Source organism: Buteo buteo, chromosome Z, assembly GCF_964188355.1.
Source record: "Buteo buteo chromosome Z, bButBut1.hap1.1, whole genome shotgun sequence".
Classification (NCBI taxonomy): Eukaryota; Metazoa; Chordata; class Aves; order Accipitriformes; family Accipitridae; genus Buteo; species Buteo buteo.
In genome coordinates this window covers 14,468,271-14,487,939 of record NC_134204.1, presented here as the reverse complement: position 1 = coordinate 14,487,939, position 19,669 = coordinate 14,468,271, and the positions used below count along the sequence as shown (strand labels likewise).

Genomic DNA, 19,669 nt, shown 5'->3' with positions numbered 1-19,669 from the left:
TCAAACTCTACTAAGAGGTGAAACAGAAATGCAGAAGGACTCACAGGATCAAAGTCCTGGCTTGAAGTCTTTTCTGTTAAGAAGCTTTAAACAGAATGCTCAAATCAGGGCAATGAAGCAAGACTAAAGAGCATTCAGTTACTTGGATGTTGAGTCCTGTGTTACTAAACACTCCAAGCAAGAACAGAACTCTTCATATGTTGGTCATCTCTGCATGCTGGTTGGGAAAGAAATTTTTGTTACGACACTTGTTTGCATACACTATATTTCCAGAGAATAATATTAAGCTATATTTAAAGTATTTGAGAGTGTCAAACTTCATTTGATTAAAGTTCTAAAATTTGAAATTTTGTTCATTATCTATATCTGTACCATTCAGAAATGTATAATAGTAACTTTTTTTGAGTGTTTAATTTTCATCCACATTAAATCCTTATTTTAGACCTTGAAGTGAAAAGCATTACCATCTCTTTCTTAAAAAATGATACGTAGAAGACTTGCAAAAATACTTGCTTAAATTACTTGGCTTTTAACACAGTACTGTTTTGTGTTGCAGAAATATTTGGGATGGCAGTATAGTTGTGGAGAGAGTTTTCAAAAGTGGCAATCGAGAAGTTGTTGCAGTACGTAAAAGAATATTTTTTATTTTTAGAAGTTCCTTATAGTATATATTTTAAGCCCTGTTATAATTCTCTTCCCAATTATAAGCAGATAAGGAAAAAAATGTTGTTGTCAATTTGAATGTTTTCTTAAGTGCTGTGCTCTTAACTGAGAAGTAATTGGGTAATTGTAGGTTTTAAATCTTTTTAAGCTACTATTTTGAAAGTTACTTTTTAAGAAACCTAACTGTAATTTGATCTCAGTTGTTAATTGGCAATGGCCAGTTTTCTCTGTGTTTAGTGATTGCACTTCCTTCATTTCTGCCTACCCCCTCCAGACAAAGCCTAAAAATAAAATGCTTTAGTGGGTTAAGGGTAAACATTGCAGTTATGTAAGGACATAAAAAAATTTCCAGCATCTTCTTGGTGTTTCACTTTTTGTCCATGATCAAAATAGCAAAATCTTTTCTGACTGTGGATGTTAATAGAATCCTAAACTAAGTCATTTCAGCAATGCAGATTAACTGCTATATGAGCTTTCCTCTTCCAGTTAAGATAACTGGGAGACTCTGGAAGACCTTGGCAGTTACACTCTGTGTATTAGCAATGCTCTATCATTGTTTTATTTCAGAGTTGGAAATAGTAAAACACAGCTGATTTGGTTATCAGAGGGGCAATGAAAGTAACATCTTGAATACCGTATGTCTTCAGAGGACTACTGCCTCTTCACACACGTGCCTCTCCTCAACAGCTGTGGTGTAATAATGTTGTGTTATAGTGATAGCATTACTCTTATGCTATTTATTTATGTCTTTATGTACCCTCTTTGCATTTGTCTTTTTAGTGGCTTTAGTTTAAAACTGCAAATTTTTTATTTTTTAAAGTTTGGAAACTAAGCTTTCTGTAAAGAAGTCTGCTTTCTTTTGCAGGTAGAAAGCAGTGTTCCATCACATGTGCTGGAATGTGTACTACAAGAACTAAAAGGTTTACAAGAATTTCTGGATAGAAATTCACAGTTTGCTACAGTAGGAGCCCTTGGAAACCCAAGGTATTATTCATTGTGTTAAATTTACTAATGGTATTAACTGTCCAGCTCTTGAAAGACTACACCATGTGTATTTCTGTTGAGTTGAAGTGTATGTATGGTCTCCAGCTTCAACTATTCAGATGCTAAAAATGAGTTGTTAGATTTCATCTTTAAAAGATTCAGTATTTGTAATCATATTAGCATCTCTTTATTTTGGAATTGCAGTTTCAGCACACCAGCCAATCTGCAACAGAGGCTTCTGGGTTTCATGCGGCCTGATGGTGGAAGTTCTCAGCAAGTCCAGCAAGAACTCCAGAGGAAATACCATGGTATGTAATTACTTTTTAACAGGAAGTACCAGGGAATGGTGCGTTTCTGTGTTGCCTTTCTCACTTCTCTTGTTAAAACCTCTGAATAAAAATGCCTTTTTTCTATACAAATTTGACATTAATCAATATGCCATAATTGGTTATAAGTTCTTTAGAAAAAGGACTAGTTTGGAAACCAACTTTGCTAGCACCTTGCTTTTGCTTCCATACCATATCATACTGTTTCATCAGGAGCAGTGCTTCTGCAGTGATGTTGATGTGAAAAAATCATTTACATATGACTGTACTAGGGATGAAGTATATAACCAGAATGAAAACTCAACTCTAGATAGAGAAACATTCCCGCCTTTAGGTTGACTGTGGCAAGAGACTTTGTTACATGCTGCAGATGTTACCTTTCAGTTTGATATTGAAAGCTATAATATTGCAACTAACTAAAGCAGTCCACAAAGGAGGATCTCTCTCTGGGAGGGAAATCTGGGTTTCAGCACAGTAACATCTAGTGGTCTTGAGCCACTGCAAAACACAAATTGTATCTCTCAATTTATTAAGCTAAAATAAAAGTGCTTGAACTTTAAAGCACTTTTAAACTTAATAACAGAATCTAATTTCAATTCTGTGTAGACACATGTCCTCTTTATCCTATTTTTCCCATTCAGATAGTCTTGAAACACAAAACTAGAGGTTTCTCTGCACACTAACCTGTCTTCTTTTTTTTCTTCCTAAAGTTCTCCATGTTCCATAAGGTTATTTTATCTCCTCATTACAATACTTGGTAGCTGCACACCCATTTGTATTTTCAGGATAGCAATAGTTAAGCAATTTGTTTGTGAGACAAGTATGTTGTTCTATTACAAAGAAATACTGTAATGCAAATTGCCAAAGTTACAGTCACTGAAACGTCTACAAAACTTTGTTTAGAAACAAGAGGCTTGTCACACACCCCATTTGAACTCATGTCCTCCTATAGTGTAGCTTTTGCCCAGTACTTGCAGGCAGGTTGGAAAGTGTTGCTGATGTGTATACAGAATTGAAGATGGTTGCGGTCTACGTGAGTATAATCCTGGGTTTTAATTTCTACTACTTTTTCTGTACAGCTCACTTTTTATACTGTGAGTAAATTTTTTTTAAAAAGTCATTATGTGGAATTTGGTAGACATTTAATAATTTTATTTTTCATTTTTATGCATTCCAAAGTCCATAAACACTTCTGGATTGCTAAATGACACAATATAATTACTGCTGCCTCATTTCTGAACTGTAAGCACTCAAAAGTAAAGACCTAAATTGTTGCAATTATGTTCCACCCATATAATAAGTATGTCCATATTATTTTTTCAGTGAATATAATACATCTTATGAGATTTAAATATTACTGGTTTACAGAGTTGCTGTTCCTTTACAGATAGTGTAGACAGTGTTGACCAAAGTTGTAACTGTAATTGTTCTTTCTAAAAGCATACGCAGGTAATCAAACAAAAAGGGAATATGTATGGTTTTATTTTTATTTTGTTTATGTTCATCATAAATACCTTTATAATAACTATTTATGAAAAAACCAAGCAAAAATTTAAGACTGAGAGGTAAATCCAGTGCACTTACATGAAGCCATACTACTTCTCAGAAAGGAATCCTCCATTGTTGCATAGTTTGAAATAAATGTTAACAGATGGTATTTGCTTTGGGGAAACGTTAACATGGTACTTTTCCTCCAAAGACAGTCAGACAGCATTAATCAAGAATGGAAGAGAAAAAAAAATTAGAAATTTAAGGAGATTGTTATTGTAAAACCTCAAAAATTTACATGCTAATTTGAAACATGTAGAACAGTTACTTATTGACAATCTGTTTGCTTTTTCAGCTGAGGCACAGCTAACTGAGAAGACCTCACTTCAAGGCATCCAGCAGCTTGTTCGCAAAACCTGCCAGGCATTGGCTTTATGGAAGTTGCTGTGTGAGCACCAGTTCAGTGTTGTTGTAGGTGAGCTTCAGAAGGTAAGATTTGAATCATATGATTTTCTTTGGTTTTAACATCTGAATTTCTTTTGCTACCTAAATCCTCCCAAAGGAGTGTTACTTTAATTCATTGAGAAACATATAATGAATCTTAAACCACATATCAAGTTTTTACTTGGGTTGCAAGTGTTCATTTTTAAGAGACTAACATGTAGTACTGACCTCATCACCCAGTTTTAGCAAATTGGAAGTATCGCTAACAATAGATTTTATTTGACTTTTATTGACAGTTAATAATGAGTCTGGTTTTATAAATTACTGTGTTTTCACCTTAAGCATATTCTGCAAAATGTGCTGAAAAGAAGAGACCAATATTGTCCAGTCGAGAGGAATTGACTCTTTGCCTTAGTGTTGGTAAAGGTTTAACAGTAGAGACCAATAGGGTTGTAGAGTCTCAAACCCTTGCACTTTTGTGTAAGTAGGGGTCCAGAATGTATCACAGAATAGCTGAGGTTGGAAGGGACCTCTGGAGATTATCTGCCCCCTCTGCTCAAAGCAGGGTCAACTAGAGGAGGTTGCCCAGGGCCATGTTCAATAAGGTTTTTAATATTTCCAAAGGTGGAGACTCCACAGCGTCTCAGGACAACCTGTTCCAGTTGTTCAACCACCTTTAGCGTAAAAAAGATTTTTCTTATCTTCAGGTTCCTTTGCTTCATTTTTTGGCCATTACATCATGTCCTGTCACTGGGCATCACTGAGAAAAGTCTGGGTCTGCCTTCTTTATACCTTCCCATAAATATTAGTAAGATCCCACACACTGCCCTCTGAGCCTTCTCCAGGCTAAACAATCCCAATTCTTTCAGCCTGTCCTTGTTTGTAAAGAAGGAAACCTGCAGAGCTATGCGTGCTAACTGCTGTGTACCCTTTGCTAATGTTGAATTTGCAGCTAGCCATTGACGAAGCTCTTAATTCAAATACTAGGCATTCTGTCCTAGCACTTGGCAGGAAAATAGATTATTGGAGAAGTTGTATTCTTTGCCAATAAAAAGAATTTTTAGACTTTACAAATGCACAGAAGCTGGAGCTCTTCACACTGTTGCTTTGGGGAGTTAGCATGATTTCTAGCACAGGCAACTTTTCTCTTGTGTTGGACAAGGAGTTAACTAATTGTTTAACAAATAGAACTTTTTTCTCTGTCTTCAGTAGTTCTAGAGTTCTTGTAATAGTATTTTCATGCTGTTAGTGATCCTACATAGACACTACATAGGCACTACTGCTCTGTGTGAGCAAATATTCCTAATAATTAAAAAAAAAAATAAATTCGATGTAATTTAGTATAAAAAAGCATAAAGAGTACAAACCTCAAACTTGTAAAATTCCTTCTTTTTATGCATCTGTCATTTTTTTATATATGACAGTAGTCAGATGGTTCCTATTACTAAAAACGGTGACATACTCATTTTAGATGGTGTGCATTCTGATGGTGCGCTGTGAAGTAATGAGAACTGCTATTTCCATTCTTACAGAGATCTGAAACAAAAGTGACACATAGTGAAGATAGCAGAGGAAGTCTGCTAAGAGTTCTCACTGTTCTTTGGCATCCAAGGGTCTAGTGCCGTCATTGATAGGGCTTTCTTTATTATTTCGATTTTGCTATATAGTATGTATTTTAAATATGTATTTCTATGCCGTGCATGTCAGTCATTGCAGTTTTGTGTGGTTTTATTTACTGGAAGCCATTGATTTTGCTACTGTTACACGGTGACTTGTAAAGAGAATAAAGTAAAAACTTTGGTAAACTAATGAAATTCTGTCTATCTTCAGGAACTTCAAGAACATCTGAAGATTACTGCTTTTAAAGACCTGGTAATTAGAGACAGAGAGTTGACTGGAGCACTCATTGCTTCTCTCATAAACTGTTATATCAGAGATAATGCTGCTGTGGATGGCATCATTGCCCATTTGCAAGATATCTGTCCTCTTCTTTATAGCGTTGATGATGCTGTGTGTTCCAAGGTAAGCGCACTTTTCTACAGCACTAAACCACAACTTTAGAACATGTTCAAATGAGAGAAATTGGGCAGCTTGCAAATCACTATGCTTAAGTAGTTTCAGGAGCACAAGAATTAATGAAGGGAAGTCACATGCCTATTGGTGTCTTCTAGTTGATTAATGCTGAAAATTATGCAAGCTCTGGTTTGAAGCATTTCCAGTTATTTGTAGTGTTCATAGGGTCTCTACTTCCAGTGTGATGTCTAATAAAACTGTCTTCTTGATGTTTATAAAATGTGTTCTTACTCCAGTCTTTCCTTAGCAAGTCTCTTGTTTTCTGTCTGTTGCCTGGTTTCACAGAATTTGTGGGAAGATGATTGTGTTTAAGAATTTCACTCTTTCAAGCTCTTCAAATAAATTTGAAAAAAGTAACTGGTGAGGGGAGAACAAGGAACCAGTTGGTTGGTCAAGTCTTAAGCCCTTCTCTCTACTGCCATTGTACAGTCTTTCTGCTCGAAACTTAGTGTTATCAAGTGGCGAGAGAGTGCTTTTGAGAGGATGATGTTTCTACTGTTTCAGCTTTGAAGTTTGGAATAATGACTCATTAACTTACAACAATAGCCATGATCTGTTCATGATGTGTTCATGTGAATAATTTGCATTTTCCCATCATTTGTCTTTAGGCAAATGAACTGCTTCAGCGGTCTCGACAGGCTCAAAGCAAACTGGAAAAAGAGAAGATGCTAAGAGAGTCACTGAAAGAGTACCAGAAGATCAGTAATCAAGTAGACCTTGCTAATGTTTGTGCACAATATAGGCAAGGTAAGAGGCAATCACTGATCACTTTCTGGTGAATAGTTTCTCTAGTATCCTTTAGTGCCATCTTTTTTGTTTGTTTTGTTTACTAACTTTCAACTCATTTTATAGTGTTTTACCATAAACAGTTTCTTAACTCTTACAATGTACAATGAACAATAGGTCATGTTCTTGTTTAAAGCCTTTCTAGATTTCACCAACCAATCAAAAACCTCACTTCTGTATAAAAATATTCCTATCCATTTATTTCACATTACAGTGTCCGTTTGTTTCATATATGTAGTAAAAACATTTTTAGGAAATTTGTTGGGCTGTTTGTAAGCAGAGGGTAAATGACTGTACTTTTGCAGATAAGGTTTTATACCAAATATGCTGTTTGAAAGATGATTCTGAATCCTGCCTTGTGCATTGGAAGCTAGTACATAATTTAAATGTAGATATAACTGTTGTAATAGTCAAGATTTCGGCCTCTGTACAAATATGTAACTTCAAACTTGTATATAATCCCACAGGTTAGGTACAGGCATAAACATGTATATGATACAGACCAGGGGAATGGGGTTTATTTTTTCTTGCTTGCTAAAATGGGAAGTCTTTGATGTCACTTAAAATTTTGGCATACATTTAATACAATAATGAATGGTGATATTTGTTGTGGGTTTTTTTTCCTAGTGCGTTTCTATGAGGGAGTAGTAGAACTCTCTCTTACAGCTGCTGAGAAGAAAGATCCCCAAGGTCTTGGCCTTCATTTCTATAAAAATGGAGAACCAGAAGAGGATGTTGTTGGACTCCAAGCCTTTCAAGAGAGGCAAGTTTTCAGGATACCTTATTACCATTATATGGTGTCCTTTATTTCAAGTGACTGGAAAAGTAACTCTTTTGGGGAAGGTATGCAGGGTAATGACAAGCAAGCATTTTATAATAAGGGACACAATATAGATGTTTTTGCCTAGCATGCTCTCCTTGGTTATCATTAACATGGCACCAACTTAGCCTGGAACAGAGGGTAAACTGATAGATGCAGAAAACATTGTGATCTGAACATTACAGAAATACTTGTTAGAAAGAATATTGAGAACAAACTAGACTGTGGCAACTAGCTGGCAATAATCTGTGACCTTTTCTAAATTTTAGTAATTGTGTTTACGAAGGCATATAATAACGACATTTGAGAAGAGTATTTCATAGATAGCTGCAATGAAATTTGGAGGCCTTTATGTTATTTTGCTCTATTTACAGATTGAACAGCTACAAGTGCATCACTGACACCCTTCAAGAGTTAGTGAATCAAAGTAAAGCTGCTCCTCAGTCTCCTAGTGTACCCAAAAAGCCAGGTCCTCCAGTGCTGTCATCTGACCCCAACATGCTAAGCAATGAAGAAGCAGGGCATCATGTAAGAAACTCAGAAAAAAATCATGACTGAACTCCAGAAAATAGTGTGATTTGAAGGGGTGTAGAATTTATTATTTTAAAAATTTAATGAATAGTTTAGCAAAGTAGATAAAAGTCAAGATTTGTCATGAATTGGCTTCTTTTTGTACAGAAAGTTCATAGAAGTGATGACACGCAAATAATGTGAACCTAAGTATTGTCCCATATGTATTCAGTGCTTGATGTAATGTAACCACTTCTGGAATAACAGCTTTGGCCTTTTCTTCCCTTAGTTTGAACAAATGCTAAAGCTGGCCCAGCGTTCAACAGATGAACTCTTCAGTATTGCACTTTACAACTGGTTGATACAAGTTGACTTGGCGGACAAACTGTTACAGGTGAGCTTATCTCTATGCAACAAAGTAATTTGTTGGAGGGTTCCACTGAACTGGAAGAGTTAATTGTAATACTGCCAATGCTTTAAAAAAGGACATAGCAAGAATATAAATGTTATCTTTATGACTTTTGCAGGTTACTTCCCCCTTTTTGGAACCCTACCTTGTGCGGATGACCAAGATTGACCAAAACAAAGTCCGTTATATGGATTTACTGTGGAGATACTTTGAAAAGAACAGAAATTTTAGTAATGCAGCCAGAGTCTTGGCTAAGTTGGCTGACCTGCATAGGTATGGATTATATGTGATCTGTTGCATATATTGAGGTAATTGGGGAAAAACCAAACAAACTTAAAATCAAAACTTTATGTGTAGGTATTTTAAGAAAAGCTCAAGGACAACAAAAGGCCAATGCCCAAGGATGTTTGCTAAAAAAATTTTAAATGAATGATGGAATATATTAGCTTCTAATCCAGGCCGTTATTGGAAAGAAATTCTATGTTTATGTATTATACATTAGCTTGCAATGTATTTCCTATTGTAAGTACCGTATGTTACGTGGTTGTTTCTTACACAGAATTTTATAATGCGATAGTGTGATTATGGACCAGTGGATTGAAGTACACTAGAACTGAGCCTGAAACAAATTGGGGTTACATGGTTGGATAACCTCCTGCATGTTTTAGTAAATCAGGAGAAGTCGCATACTAATTCCCAGAGTCTAGTTAGAATATAACTAACCCTCAAATAATTATATTAAGTACCCATTTTATTTTGAATATTTGTTTTGCAGCACAGAAATTTCTCTTCAGCAGCGTCTTGAGTACATTGCACGTGCCATTTTGAGTGCCAAAAGTTCCACTGCCATATCCTCTATAGCTGCAGATGGTGAATTCCTACATGAGCTAGAAGAGAAAATGGAAGTAAGAAAAAATATTAATCTAAGCCACACTGTAAATGCATTATTCACTTTGTCTCATTGGCACATGACATTTTTATTACCAATTCTGTAGAAACAGTCTTCTGTGCTTTCTTCCCAACGTGGCAAAGTTATGCAGTTGATAGGAGGCTCTGAGGTGTAAGAGAGTAACATTTCTACATTTAAATAAGTTAAAGTTAATTCTGGGTGTATTCTTAAGGTTTGATTAAATTAATCCAGTCTTGAAATATTTTATTTTTCTTTTTAAACAAGGTTGCAAGGATCCAGCTTCAAATACAAGAAACATTCCAACGGCAGTATTCCCATCATTCTTCAGTGCAAGATGCAATCTCCCAGCTTGATGCTGAGCTGATGGATATAACCAAGGTGATTAAAATTTCTCTGTATTAAAAGTCAGTTTATCACATTTCAGTGTGGGGAAAATGTTTTGTAAAGAATGATTCTATGCTGGCTAGGAAAAGTAATAGACAGTTTGGCATTCCTGGTCTCAGAATGTCTGTTACCCTCAGCTGTCTTTTTCTGTACTTTGATATTGCTTCAATCATTAGTACTTTAATTTCTTCCATGTGTTTATCTTCTCTATTAAGTCTCTTAGATTTCTTGATTTAATGGGAAAATTGTTAGAAAATTAACGTGTTAATTATAACTTCATATAAAATTGGGGATTGTATTTAAGAAGTGAACCTAAATGTAGTAAAAAAAAAATCATTTAGTGTTTGATAGTAGTTAACTTCAGTTGCACCATTACTAGTCTGATGTCCACCATACAAAATACGAAAAAGCTGATTTTACAAATTTCCTTTTTATCCTACTGGAAATGTAAAGCCTGGTAATTTTTCTTTCAGCTCTATGGAGAATTTGCTGATCCTTTTAAGCTCTCAGAGTGTAAGCTTGCAATTATACATTGTGCGGGTCATTCTGATCCTATCTTGGTGCAAACTCTCTGGCAAGAAATCATTGAGAAAGGTAGGTCTTAATGGACTAGGAGTGGTACAAGCTAGAACTACAGGCAAATGGTACAATTAAAGCTTTTAAGACTGTGCTGCTACTGACACATTGTCCAAATGAGATGTATCTTTTCTGGACTATTCTGCAATATATTTGGTAAGCGTAGTTAACTAGCAAGTCATTAATGTTATTACCTTTGGCTTGTGTACCTAAAGGACAGAAAAGTAATATTTTTACATGTATGCTTGAACATATTGCATGTATGGCTTGCATAATCACATTCGAGGTAACATTTAAGAAGTCATTTCCTCCCTTCTTGTTCTTAGATGCCATTATATGTGGACTACAGAATATCTGTGAAATTTTGTCTGAAAGTTTCACTATTAGGAAATTACAACAAAAACGTTAAATTTGTCATGACAAAAATTAAAGAATATTCAGGGACTTCAGCATTTTCATAATATTGACAGGAGTGGAAGTGTAAGGGTTTTGTCCATTTATAGAGAAGCAGAATATTGGGCATAGCTCTGCAAGCATAGCCACTCTACTGGGATAATCTGCCTCACCCTTTACCATGAGTTTGTACTTCACTCTTTCTTCCTGGTTCATTTTTTGTTTTCCTTGGATGTTGTGTTTGAGGTTGCCATTGTGCAAACAACATTGACAGTGATTTGAGGGAAAAGCTATGTGGTAGTGGTTTTTTTGTGGGTTTGGTGGGTTTGGTGGTGAGGATTTGGGAGGGGTTGTTTGTTGTCTTTTTTTTTAAGTAGATTTGCATGGAACTTCAAGGAAACTTAAAAATCTGTGAATATATGTGCATACACACCAGAAGTTGTACTTTCACCTCCACATGCTGATTTTGCACTGACAATAGCATAAGATTTTGATGTGTTAGTAGTAAATTTAAGTACCTCAGTGTAGTTGTGTATAAGTGTGGAACTTTTTTTCTGAAGTTCTCTCTAAATGATTTCTTTTCACTTTCAGAGTTGAGTGATAGTGTGTCTCTGAGCCCCGCTGACAGAATGCAAGCACTTAGTCTGAAGATGGTATTGCTTGGAAAGATGTATGCTGGCACACCTCGTTACTTCCCTTTAGGCAAGTTGTTTAGCTTGCATAGGAAATAAAAATATGCATTACCTGAGACCCATTCAGCTTTCTTTTTAGTGTCTTAAAAAAGATTTAACCTAAGAAATGTCTCATTTTTTAAAATCTAAAAGGAAAGCATATTGATAATATTGTGATAAATAATTTCATGCTTATGATACATAATTACAGTAGTAATTTGTTGCTTCAGCTACAGTGAAAAATTTCACAAATAATTTCAACTGTCAGCAGTGATGGAGTTGATCTTGAGGGTAGCAGGGTAATACCTTTTAGTTTTGTTCAGGAAATAGGAAAAAAAGCATTGTGATACTTGCTCATTATTACAGTAACTTTCACAAGGGATTGTAGAGAGGGAGTAGAAGTAGAATTCCTATTGGCCTCTAATTTTTTAAGCACAGTATAATTGTATGATTGTAAAAACATTACAGTTTTTACAGGTGCACTTTTTCTTAGAATTTTTCTAGGGATTTAACCAGAATTTACAGTTTTTCACCCCGAATGGGAAGTAAATGAAGCTTAGAAGGCAGCAACAGTTATTTTTGGATGGCTGTGCAGATCCCGTTTTAGAAAATAGTAAAGTTTGTTTGTATTAAAGTACAAAGTAAAAATGTGTATTTATACATATAATAAGATTTTAGGCAACAAGATTTATCTGCAGTCTTTTGAAGTATCTACTGCTATCTGCAGGGGCAGATTCTAAAAACAATTCAGGAGATTTCTGGATCTTTTTTGATCTTCTTTCTGCTGTTGAGGTGCTCACGTTTTGACAACTTAATATTATATAAAAACCTGGAAAATACATTGTTCAGCACTAAACTATATTTTTAGTATACTAAAAGAACATTTAGTACTGAACAATATACTGTTAATTGTTACTGACACTTAAACATGATAAAAGATGCAGTAGTGTCGCTGGCTATTGTAGCAAATTAAATGATAGTGTGATCTTTTGTGCTGAAAGAAAAGTTAATGAACTTTTCTTAACAGCATGGTTCCGTGGCAGAACTGTAATAAAGTATTTAGTATGAGTAATCCCTGTCACGCATTTCTGATAGCTTAATACCATCTTTGGAGGTGGTTACATTTTGCATACCCTTCCTTCAGTGCAGACCGGGGAAGCTGTTACAGTACGTGTTTCACAGGAGAAAGGTACAAACTGTAAGGAAGACAGAAAATTAAACTTGAAGTAAATCACTTTCAAATGCCTTTCTTTGCTAGACTCCCATTAACAAGTTGGAATCTAAACATCCCATTATTTTTGTCCTCCAGATTTTTTAGTGCAGTTTCTAGAGCAACAGGTCTGCATTTTGAACTGGGATGTAGGTTTTGTAACATATACCATGCAAGAAATTGGAGTGCCATTGCCAAGGCTGCTTGAAGTGTATGACCAGTTGTTTAAAGCACGGGTAAGGAAAATAGCCAAAAAAATAAAAATACTGTTTTCAACTACTATCAAGGTCTGTCTTTAGGGGGAAACATATACTAATTTAAAGCGTGATATATCAAAATACCAACTTCATAGCTTTTGTTCTCTTTTTTTACTCAAAGGCTCTTAATGCTCCTTTTTTTCCCCCTGATGATTGTATTCACTTCAGTCCTAAAGTATGAGGAAGATTGTTAATCCTTTTGCTTTACCTAAAGCTGATTTAGGATTAAATAGGATTAGAATTGTTATGTTTCAGAAGGAACAGCGTATCTTGAATATATTAATTTTGTTTCCTATTAATGATTAAAATTTTCTATATTACTGCATCTTGTCTAATCTGTTGATGCAATAGGGATAAAGAATAAGAAGTAATATTTTTAACTTTTAGTTTGTAGAACAGGCTTAAACAGCATTAAAATAAAGAGAACTGACTTGCTTCTTTTTACCCAGATTCCTTACAGTGTAAGGAAATCAGAACTTCCTAAAATCTATTACTTTACAGACCGTTAGGTAGTGGCAAACTGAGTTAAATTCATGTATGTTTTAGTACTCAAAAATCAAAATAGTACTTAAATATAGACTTAATATAGATTAAGACAGAATTCCCATTTCTCTTACATTTTTGCTACAATGAATAAATAATTACCACAGCTGGCAATTTGTGTACACACATACAGGCTTTTTTTTTCCTTGTCTCCTTAATATTTGTCTCCTTAATATTTTGGAATCTGTTTTTTTAGGACCCATATTGGAATAGAATGAAAAAGCCTTTACACCTTTTAGAATGTATTCATGTATTATTAGCAGGATATGTACATGATCCAAGCAGAGTACTTCTGAGGTAAGAAAGGCAACTATATCCTAATAAATACTTAAAGATATAAAGTATCCTAAAGCACTGAACTTCAACAATCCCCAAAGCTTTTCATCTTTTCTTTTGGGTGAATTTACTATTTCTTTCCTAGCAGTCATTAGTGAGATGACTCATTCAAAACCAGTTGGTGGAAACTTGCAGGGTCCTGCCTATAAACTACTTCAATTAAGATAATTTTCTCCACTTCACTGAAGGTTCATGAGGAACTGAGAGGATTATTTTGTGAATCTTGGCACCATACTTTAAGTAGTACAGATAAATTCGAGGGAATCTGGGAAGAGTGGGGAAAAGTGAGAATCAGGCATTTTGTGAATGAAGCAGTGAACTGTTTCATGAAGAAAGGCTAGAAGCACTGAGTTCTTGTATTCTGGAAAAGAGAAGACTAAACATGAGGATAGATCTTCCCAAATTGTTTTTAAGAGGTTGGTGATGAATCACTCTCCAAAACTAAAATTCAGCTTAGTCTGCAAGAGGAGAGAATTCCGGTTTAATATTAGAAAAGGCTTCTAGCTAAAAGAATAGTTATGTACTTGAACAAGTTGCCTGCGTATTATACAATCTCTAGCTTTGCAGCTTTTGTGAATAGATTTGTACAAACCTTCAGTCAGAACTATCTTGTCTCAGAAACAATGAGCAGAACTAGGCAAAGTCTTGATAACTCTTCTAACCATAAATTCTTCTGATTCTTTTGAAAATATACCTGTAAATACTCCCGTTCACATATAGAGTTTACATCTTTTCTCACTTTTTTGGTCTTTTGTGGTTAGCTGATTTAAATACTCTTAACTTACCAGAACTTTAGTGAATGTTGTCTAATTTTAATATCTACTTAGGTATTAATACCTAAGTTGTTGTGATTTGATACTAATTTTAGATACTTAAATTGCTGTCTAAAATAATAACTTATACATTGATTGTATTCATATCTGAGGTAATCTAAATATTAAATATTTCATGTTGCTATTAACTGTATAATGTTTTATTGTTTATATATTTAATAGCAGGGAAATAGTAATGATTCATCTATTTTCCCATTATGCCTTAGTCACAAGCATTAGATTTCAAAAATCAGTTTTTCTAATAAATAGTTAAATACTTAACAGAAGCTGATAGATGTCTTGCTGATATGTTATTCCATTAAAACTTACTTTCTATTTCAGATGAATTCTAATATACAGAAACAAAAAGGAACTCGTTATTATTCTATGTTTTCTTTACAGGCGACGATTCACAAATGTTTGCTTGGATGCTGTTAGTTGCTACCTGGTTGAACTTCAGTCTATGAGCCCGACGCTAATGGTGCAGACTGCTGTTGGGAATTTTAAATCACTACAGGCTAAATTAGAACGGCTTCATTGACTGGCTAATGTAATAACAGAATTATTAGCTCAGATAAAATGAACTATGAAATAAGAGCTCAGATGCCTGCACTGAATCTCTGGAAAAACAAATCCTCAGAAAGAAATTCTGAGAAAGTTGTATCTCCTACTGCAGTTATCGATTGTGTGGCCTGTATTTATGCTATTCTAAAGGTATCTACAAATTGTAAAATTTAAATGTGACAAATGAGTTTTCTTTTACTACTACCAATTTTTTTAACAATAGAAAGCTTTTTTAATACTGTTGAAATAAAATACATTGTGTGATCATTCCCTTCAGGATTAAAAGTACTTGGAAAATACTTTTCTTTTTCTTTACTTAATGGAGAAAAATAGTATGTAAAATCTACTTGATCGCTGTTTTACAAGTATCAAACAAGAAGTGACAACTGCAGAAGGCAAAATGATGATAAAAGCACATGTGGATGAGTCAAGTTGTAAATGTGGTCATACCAGGGAGTAGCAATGCAGTCATAACTCTCTGCATGAGTTTATTGGCAGGTCTTTCAGTAATGAAGATAATAATTATTTCATAACTCTCACTTTAAACATGGCTTGCCTCTGTAAATAGAATGTTTGGGATGAAATTGCAGAAAGAACAGTATTAAAAGCCCATCAAATTATTTTCCTTATTCCATTTTAATAAATATGTTGTATCTGTTAAAATCAAATAAAGAAGTCAAGAAGTGACTTCTATCTACTTTCATTACATGCACATAAGCACCACATTGTGTATATTCCTTAAAAGGAGCAAAGCCTACGCATCATCCTGTATGCATGCTTTCTAAGATTTTAAAATCTTATCCTACAAGGAGATTTGTTTTGTCTCTGTTTTACTGCTATGCATTGTGTACATATTCAACAACATAAACTCTATATAACATGCACAAGAATAGTAGTTCATGTTAGCCTTTAGTCTTTCTCAAATAACTTCTTCATGTAAATAAATAATCAGACACTTTGGAGAGATTTTTAATGGGGGAAAGAAGCAAATATCTTTATGCCTCCAGAGTAGATTAATGGTTGTTTTTTTCACGGGAGAATGAGTAGTTGATTCACATCCCAGGTGTTCAAAAAACAGAAAAAAGGAAATATGGATTAAGACATTTATTTACATGCAAATTGTCTCCATATAACCTTTAGTATGAGATCTGATTACTATGCTCTAAACTTTTGTTTGAAGTACAGCCATTAAATTTCTTTCCCTGTGTACTGCCAGGTAGATTCTGATGATTTTCAGGCAGAGAATGCACCCAGCAAAGTTAATATGTAAATTAAAATACATGTCTTTTTTTTACCTCTTTTTGGATCAGAATAGAGCTGAAATCTTAATATTGGTTTTTCTCTTTTGTCAGTGTTGAAATTTCCCCACAAAGTATTTAAATAGACGAATCACTATATGTCCTGGGAAAAAGATTTGCATCTTTCCATATGAAGTTATTAGATACTACAAGTTATTTTCTGCCAATAGCTATGTTTCACACCAAGGTTATCATGTACATTTACCCTGGTCTTGTTACTGCAGTTCTATTAATACGCCATACAAGTGGTGTACCAAGTCTTGCCTGATGTATTTAACTTTTATTTCTAAATTTTAATATTTGCATGAAATTATGTTGTGTTGAGCCATATTCTGTAATCTAGGCAAGTAGATTTCTGTTTTCAGATCTAGAGAAATGCCTCAAGAGTTGGGAACAGGCACAAGTCATGGACTTGTTTCAGCTATTCTTGTTTTTGTCCATTCTTCCAGAATAAGAATGCCTCTGGCAATATTAACAAGTTTTTCAAAGTAAGAGTATTTCGAAGTGTATCAAGAGTTATCTTTGATATTTTTCAGATGATAGCAGGTAATTTCAGTGTAGACATTGCCTTTTGTTTTCATAGCACTTGCCCTGCTCTCCGATGGAGAAAGGGTAGGTTCTGCTTCCCCATTTAAATTTGGAGGGATGGGGAAACCTGAGGTCAGAGGAGAGGGTTGGGTGGATTAATGCAGTGGGTGAAACAAATGGTGACAAGTACAGGGAAGTAACTGACCAACATGAAGGTGAACCACTTCTCATTAACAGAATTATCAACAATTGGATGATTACTTTTGTTGGTCGTTTTTTTTTCTTCTGTCCCAATGTTACTCATTCTTGATGAAGACTGTGGTTAAGGGAAGGTAGAAGGGGACTCGGTCTAAAGTGGTTTGAGGAACAACAGCCAATCTGAGAGAACAGCTGGTTTGAGGGAGTCAAAGGCATTTCTTCAAGGTGATGAAACAAAATGACTGCTCACCCCTCCTTGTATTTCACCTGAATTCCTGTATTTGACAGGGAGCACTAGTCTCTAACAGCTCTGCCTCCTACAGTCGCTCATCCCCCCATCTCCGAATACTGATGAGGATGCAAATTCTCCCCTACGGAACCGCGGCAGCGTGACCCATTGCGCCAGGCTGTCGCCACAGGCGGTACGAAGTGCCCGCCTTTTCCCGCTGAGGGACGGGTGCTCACCGGCTCTCCCGAAACCGCATGAGACTTCTACCCAGCGTGCCAAGCCGGCAGGTTCGGGGGCGAAGGGGCAGCGGGAAGCCGTGCGCGGAGCCCGGCCAGGGGACTCGGGGAGACAAACGGGAGATCGGCTCCGGTGACGAGGAGACAACTCTCCGGCGGCCGACGCGACCCAGGCGACCGGGGGGCGGCTGCCGGGGAGAGGCCGCCCGTCGGGCGGGGCTCGCCCCCGCGCCTGCGCCCTGCGCGGCCCGTGCCCCGCCTCCGGCCGTTGGCGAGGCGGTGAGCGCGGCCTCGGCGGTGGCGGGGCCCGGCGGGGGCTGTGGCGGCGGGGTTGGGGCTCCTGGGCGGTGCTGCGGCCCGTCGGCGCCCTGGCTCTGCCGAGTGTGGCGAGCATCGATTTGGGCACGCACCGTCTCCTTCGGCCTGTGCCCTGAGGGCCGCAGTTAGCCTGAGGGGCCGTCTCTGCCCAGACTCGGGCAAAAGTGGCGGTGGAGTTCTTGAGGATGGCGCCCGGAGGAGCGAAGGGAAGTCCGTTCCCTCCCTCACTGTCTCGGCAGGGGTAAGGTAAGCGGGTTGCTTGCGCTCGGCTTGGCTTCGGGGACTGCGCCGCCGCCCGAGGAAATGGCCCGAAACGTGAGGCAGCAGGCTGGCGGCCGTCACCGGCCCCCTTGGGTGGTGGGTGTACCGCCTTCTGTCACCCCGCCGCCTGAGGTGGCTCCGAGGCGGGGATGCCCTCCTCCCGCCCCCGCCCGCTGCCTGGCCTCGGGTCTGAGACGGCCCTCTGTGCCCGAGGAGCCCAGCTGGCATTTTGCTTGAGTTTCCGACCTCTTGCGCTTAGGAGGCCTCAGTGTGTTTTCCTCGCTTTCTGCGTTCTTACCAGAGTTTTGGCATGGTAATTTGTCTTGTGGCTCCTTTCTCTCAGCTCCTTCTGGAACAAGCATGCGTGTCTGTACGGCTGAACTGCAAATAGCCTGTGAGCTACATGAATGAAAATAGCTGTTTTAGTTTGGAAATACAGGCAAGCATCGGGTCTGTTAGTGTTTAGCAGGAAGCTGCTGCAGTTAAAGAGTTTGTGTCTAGATTCCCATCTTCTACTCCCACCCAAATAATAAAAACTTCCTGTCTTTTTTGTTCTTTCTTCAGATACTCTATGGATATCTGAAAAAGCCTCTACTTGCTTTTCTTTATAATCATTACCTAGAGTTTTATTAAAAATGGAGATTAAGTTAGATGTTCTGGTCTCTATGTGTATCAAGCAAAGAAAACCATGGCCTCGCATCTCGTGGATTGGACAGGTAAGTGTAATGAAATTTTGTTTAAATAGAACTCTGCAAAGTGTAGGGGTTTTAATTATATAATACTTTGCACTTCCATTTACGGGGGGGGGTGTAAAAGAAGCCTCAAGAAGTTATTTGAAGGTATCCCACTTAAGAGTTATTGAAATAAATGGCTGCTTTTTCTATCTTACTGACTTGAGGTTGAAGATTGAGAATTTCTCAGATAAACAATGGGGAGTCTCTCCCCCCCCCCCCGCCAAAGACTTGTCCCTTATGTGAGATTCTTGTTTTGATGGTTCTAGTTTATCATAACCTTTTTTACAGTACAGTGTTAGAAATGGTGAACAAAATTTTTTTTCCCATTCCATCTTGCATCTGTTGAAAGACACGCTTTCTAAGCTTTTTTGATATAATGAGACTAAATTTTTTTTTCCTTCTTTTCTGATGTATGATTTAAGTAGGTAACCTTTTAAGGCCAATTCCTTCTTCTGTTGAAATCACTGGCAAAAATCTCACTAAATTCAACACTACAAGACGAAATAACTAGAGTCTTATTTGTTGTTGTGTTGTCATTTGTTGGCAGGTAGTTCAGTTGAGATGTTTCAAAGAGCTTTTTAATAATGATTGTAAAATTAGTTTGATAGTTTGAAACCTGTGAACCAAATTCATCATCAGTGTAGGTGGATGCTAGATATGATGTTGTACTGTAAAACAAATATGCCAAAGAATGAAGTTAAGATGGTA

At 36.8% G+C, this 19,669-nt stretch overlaps 2 protein-coding genes across 6 annotated transcripts in view; both read left to right on the top strand.

Annotated features, from left to right (window-relative positions):
* The window catches only part of NUP155 (nucleoporin 155), a 33,453-nt gene extending 16,956 nt beyond the window's left edge, over positions 1-16,497 (top strand). For 3 of the 5 annotated variants that reach the window (XM_075019889.1, XM_075019888.1, XM_075019890.1), the window contains 17 exons: positions 557-623; positions 1,529-1,647; positions 1,852-1,955; positions 3,817-3,950; positions 5,736-5,927; positions 6,587-6,725; positions 7,392-7,527; positions 7,959-8,112; positions 8,384-8,488; positions 8,622-8,776; positions 9,279-9,408; positions 9,678-9,791; positions 10,271-10,391; positions 11,358-11,468; positions 12,747-12,883; positions 13,644-13,744; positions 14,998-16,477. In XM_075019889.1, the coding sequence (XP_074875990.1) occupies positions 557-623; positions 1,529-1,647; positions 1,852-1,955; positions 3,817-3,950; positions 5,736-5,927; positions 6,587-6,725; positions 7,392-7,527; positions 7,959-8,112; positions 8,384-8,488; positions 8,622-8,776; positions 9,279-9,408; positions 9,678-9,791; positions 10,271-10,391; positions 11,358-11,468; positions 12,747-12,883; positions 13,644-13,744; positions 14,998-15,136 (2,158 nt within the window). In that variant the 3' untranslated portion in view covers positions 15,137-16,477. Of the gene's footprint in view, positions 1-556; positions 624-1,528; positions 1,648-1,851; positions 1,956-3,816; positions 3,951-5,735; positions 5,928-6,586; positions 6,726-7,391; positions 7,528-7,958; positions 8,113-8,383; positions 8,489-8,621; positions 8,777-9,278; positions 9,409-9,677; positions 9,792-10,270; positions 10,392-11,357; positions 11,469-12,746; positions 12,884-13,643; positions 13,745-14,997 lie in introns of all 5 variants that reach the window. The other 2 variants (XM_075019887.1, XR_012648881.1) reach the window with 2 other exon arrangements.
* A 1,421-nt stretch (positions 16,498-17,918) lies between these two features.
* The window catches only part of CPLANE1 (ciliogenesis and planar polarity effector complex subunit 1), a 61,032-nt gene continuing 59,281 nt past the window's right edge, over positions 17,919-19,669 (top strand). The window contains exons 1-2 of the mRNA XM_075019913.1: positions 17,919-18,212; positions 18,792-18,943. Coding sequence (XP_074876014.1) covers positions 18,863-18,943 — 81 coding nt within the window. The 5' untranslated portion in view covers positions 17,919-18,212; positions 18,792-18,862. The remainder of the gene's footprint in view (positions 18,213-18,791; positions 18,944-19,669) is intronic.